General features: G+C 48.2%; 1 protein-coding gene across 1 annotated transcript; it reads right to left on the bottom strand.

The window, feature by feature from the left end:
- Positions 1–346: 346 nt before the first annotated feature.
- EDB91DRAFT_1279688 (uncharacterized protein) lies at positions 347–1,102 on the bottom strand (the record flags this gene model as incomplete). The annotated part of the gene is made up of 2 exons (XM_041324707.1): positions 347–594; positions 616–1,102. 2 exons carry the CDS (start codon positions 1,100–1,102, stop codon positions 347–349), a joined length of 735 nt encoding a protein of 244 aa, XP_041169147.1.
- Positions 1,103–3,665: the final 2,563 nt, after the last annotated feature.

Genomic DNA, 3,665 nt, shown 5'->3' on the forward strand with positions numbered 1-3,665 from the left:
CTGACTCTAGAGAACTCAACGACATAGAACCCGGCAAGTCTTCACTCAGCGAGTCTTTCTCATTTCATCCTTTCTGTTTTCTAATGTTTCTCCCTTTAGGCTTAATCTGTGTAAAAGCGTGCCCCAAGTAGCTTTTGGGGGCTATCTGAGCAGCTGCCTCCATCGCTGGTGGGGTTGTTCTTTCCCCACGTCTGGACGGCCTGCTCACTGTCTTATCCAGCATCTCCTTCACAGGATTGGAGCCCTCCGGCTCCTTCCTTGCTGTCATTGCTTTATCCCCCCTAGGGGGCTTGACCTTCACCTTTTTAGTCGGTGGGTCCTTTCTTTTATCCAGCTCCTGCTTCAATCACTGGATTTCGCCTTCGAACAGTTTCATCATCTGGCTCTTGGTAGCTTTCACTGCTGCCGTTATTGGGTCGACCAGATTCTCCCCATCCTCGGGCTCTGGGGCCCTCTTTGACCATTCGTGGGTCTGAGCCCAGTTCGAGAGCGCTTCCCTTTGCGCTTCCAGGTTGATTTTGGACTCATCTAGGTTGGCATTCCCCCAATTACGTGGGTCAACTTCCTTCCCTTTGGGGTTGGAAGGTCCCTCCTCTCAAGACGACATTGTTTGACCTCGAGAGTCGGCATTCATCTCAGTGTTCCTTCTTTCAAGGATTCGCTGTTTCTCTTCTGTAGTAAGGAGTTTCTCTGCCTCCCTTACTAAATCAGCCTTAGGTGGCTGAAGGTTCTCAAGCACCTTCTTGGCTGCCCGTTTGGATTTCCTGTGGTTGCGCTCAACCGTCATCCAAGGTGCGTCCACCTCGGACTCGTCTGACTCACTCGAGCTGACAAAGGGGTTTTCTAATATCTTAGGTACAGATGATGCAGAATTCGGGGCTACCAATGTTTTATAGCTAGTGATGTGCATGGCCCGGCTTTGAGCCGTGGGCCAGCCAAAGCCAGCCCCCATTGAGCCGGGCCTAGCCAGGCCAAAGTCACGGCCTGTGTAAGGCTTTGGTCTGGCCCACCATTTTGCAAAGCCCGAGCCGCCAGCCCAGGCCGTGGCTTTTAGGGGTGGTCGGCAAGGGTCGGCACCGCCCCAGACACGTTGTGTTGTCATTGCCGTGTCTATTTTTGTCTTTGGCTTCTGCGTTATCCCCACATGTCAGAATCGTGTTCTTGCACTTTGAGGACTCAATGTTCTTCACTCCGGTGTTGAGATGGGCCTATTAAAGTATTTCTGCATCCTTCAGATGAGTAAGTCGCCATGTTTCTTTTGATCATGCACTTTGTAGCATCGACATTACTCACTCCAGTGTCAGAACAGGTCCTTCGATGCACTATGTCGTTGTCCGGAGGCTTGATGGTCTGTCAAACTTATATTGTTTGCTGATCTGTTATTGTATGTGCATCTCTCCCTACTTCCTACCGCCTACTGCCAGTGCCCTCACATGATCAACCCAGACTCAGCCTCCATCAATGGCAATGAGCGTCATCGTCCCGTACGACAGACAAAACCAACAGCCGCACTTCTCCAGCACTCAGAGAAGGCGGCCCTCACATCACAGACAAAAGCTATCAACGAGTTTCGTGCCGCAGAGGCTGCGAAGTCTACTACCGAGAATCAACAGACTGCCACCCCAGGTCCATTGCTAGAGCCTGCAACAACCCAGCCCACCGCATCTACATCTAATGGCAAATGCCCCCACATTGAACTAATTTTGGATGATGTTCTATCCGATGAGCGTGAAAATGCGCGCACAAATCTGAAATGTAAGTTTATTTTACCCTCAATGATTTGATTTGACTTACATTTAACCGTTAGCAAAAAAAACTCGCAAACTCGCTGTGAGAACAGACACAGAGCCAGTGGGTGAGGATGGCATCCTCATTGACATTGACGTCCAGTCGATCGTGGACGCAGGGTCAACACATGAGCTCAGAACTGCTGATGTTGAAGCATTTTTTGGTGCTACATTTGATCATGCTGGGTCTAACGGCAAAGTCAAGAAGCACCGCAAGTGCAAGGTTTGCCGGTAAGTCTGCTCATCCTTTGCCGTACTCACCTACTGATCAGCTGATAGAAAACAATGCATACTCATCAATGAAACAACTACTCTTTGTCGACACGCTGAGGCCAACTTTGCAGTGAGTTACCGGTTGTGCTCTACCCATCTTTGTATTGACGTGTTACATAGGGCAAATATTGTACGTGGGCAAAGCAAAACTCCTTCGAGTCCATGTTGCCTGGTGACGTCAAGGGTCGCAAGGAAAAGGCCGAAGATGACCAACGTGTCATTACCTCCCATCTGACTGAACGAAAGGTTGCCGAACGAATTGTCCCATACTCAGATGGTTTGTTCAAGCAGGCTGCTATTGAATGGCTTGTCGCCACTGACCAGGTATATCTCCCACCCTCTTGCAGTAACATTATCATTTGACTCGTGTTATCTAGCCTATTCAAGCATTCGAGCATCCAAAATTCAAGGAAATGATTGACGTTGCTGCCTGAGCAACCCATGGTGTCAAGATCCCAGGCAGGAAGGCGACTCGAGCTGAGATTATGAGGATATTTAAGAATAATCTTACGAGGCTCAAGGAGAAGCTCAATAGTGATGCCATTAGCGGCATGATAAACACAACCTGCAATGCCTGGCAGGCTGGTAATGTTGATGCTTACTTCGCTGTGACAGGTCATTGGATTGAAGCGAAGACAGCTACACAATGGGAGTGCGAAAGTGCACTACTTGGCTTCACACAAGTCAACAATTCACACAACGGCAAGCGGCTTGGTGGGACTCTTTTCAAGATTCTGGACCGTCTTTGTATTGTACATAAGGTATGCTATTGTGACTAAACGATTCGTAGTTTGATAGGATTTTTTTTATAGCTCGGCCACATTACTTGCGACAATGCCGCTAACAATGGTACAATGCTTGAAGAGTTCGCTCAACTGTATGAAGTCCGATATAAAAAGGAATTTCCGTGGCAGGCTCGCAGGATCAAGTAAGTCTGATATTATTTCGTGTCAGGTGTACCCTCACGTTACGACTGTAGCTGCCTAGCGCATGTTATCAATCTCAGTACACAACTCCTCATTAGCACATATAGCAAGGCTCCCCACTACAATCCGCATGACTCTCGTGCTTTGGATCCTGAAATGTCAATTCAAGGTGACCGTGACGAGATTGGACTTATTCACTCGATCTGTGTAAAGGAACACTCATCGGCCAAACGAAAAGAGCTTTATAAGACTATTCAAGCTAAGGCTGGCATCTCGAACCCCACACAGCTCCTTCTCGATATGAAGGTTCGCTGGTCTTCAACATATGTAATGATCAATTGTGCGGAAGGCAGTAAGGAGGTGAGTCTAATATTCATGAGGTATTTGCTGAATTTGATCCTGGGCCCCAGCACGTCGATGTTTTTGTGTACGAGATAGGCACACAAGAACGTAATCTGGAAAAATGTGCCAAAATTGATTACCTCCGGTTGACCTCGACTGAATGGACCCGCGTCGGTCAGTTTGCTGATCTACTCTCAGTATGTTCTGTTTCACATCCACACGAGTCTACCGCTAATTTGTTGCTTCAGTATGCAGATGTAGCTCAACAGGCTTTCTCATCAGACAAGGGGACTACACTTCATCTGGCTATTCCTGCCCTCAAGACACTTCATCGAGC

Source organism: Suillus paluster (genome assembly GCF_016628075.1).
Source record: "Suillus paluster strain FC165 chromosome Unknown EDB91scaffold_210, whole genome shotgun sequence".
In the NCBI taxonomy this organism is placed as follows: Eukaryota; Fungi; Basidiomycota; class Agaricomycetes; order Boletales; family Suillaceae; genus Suillus; species Suillus paluster.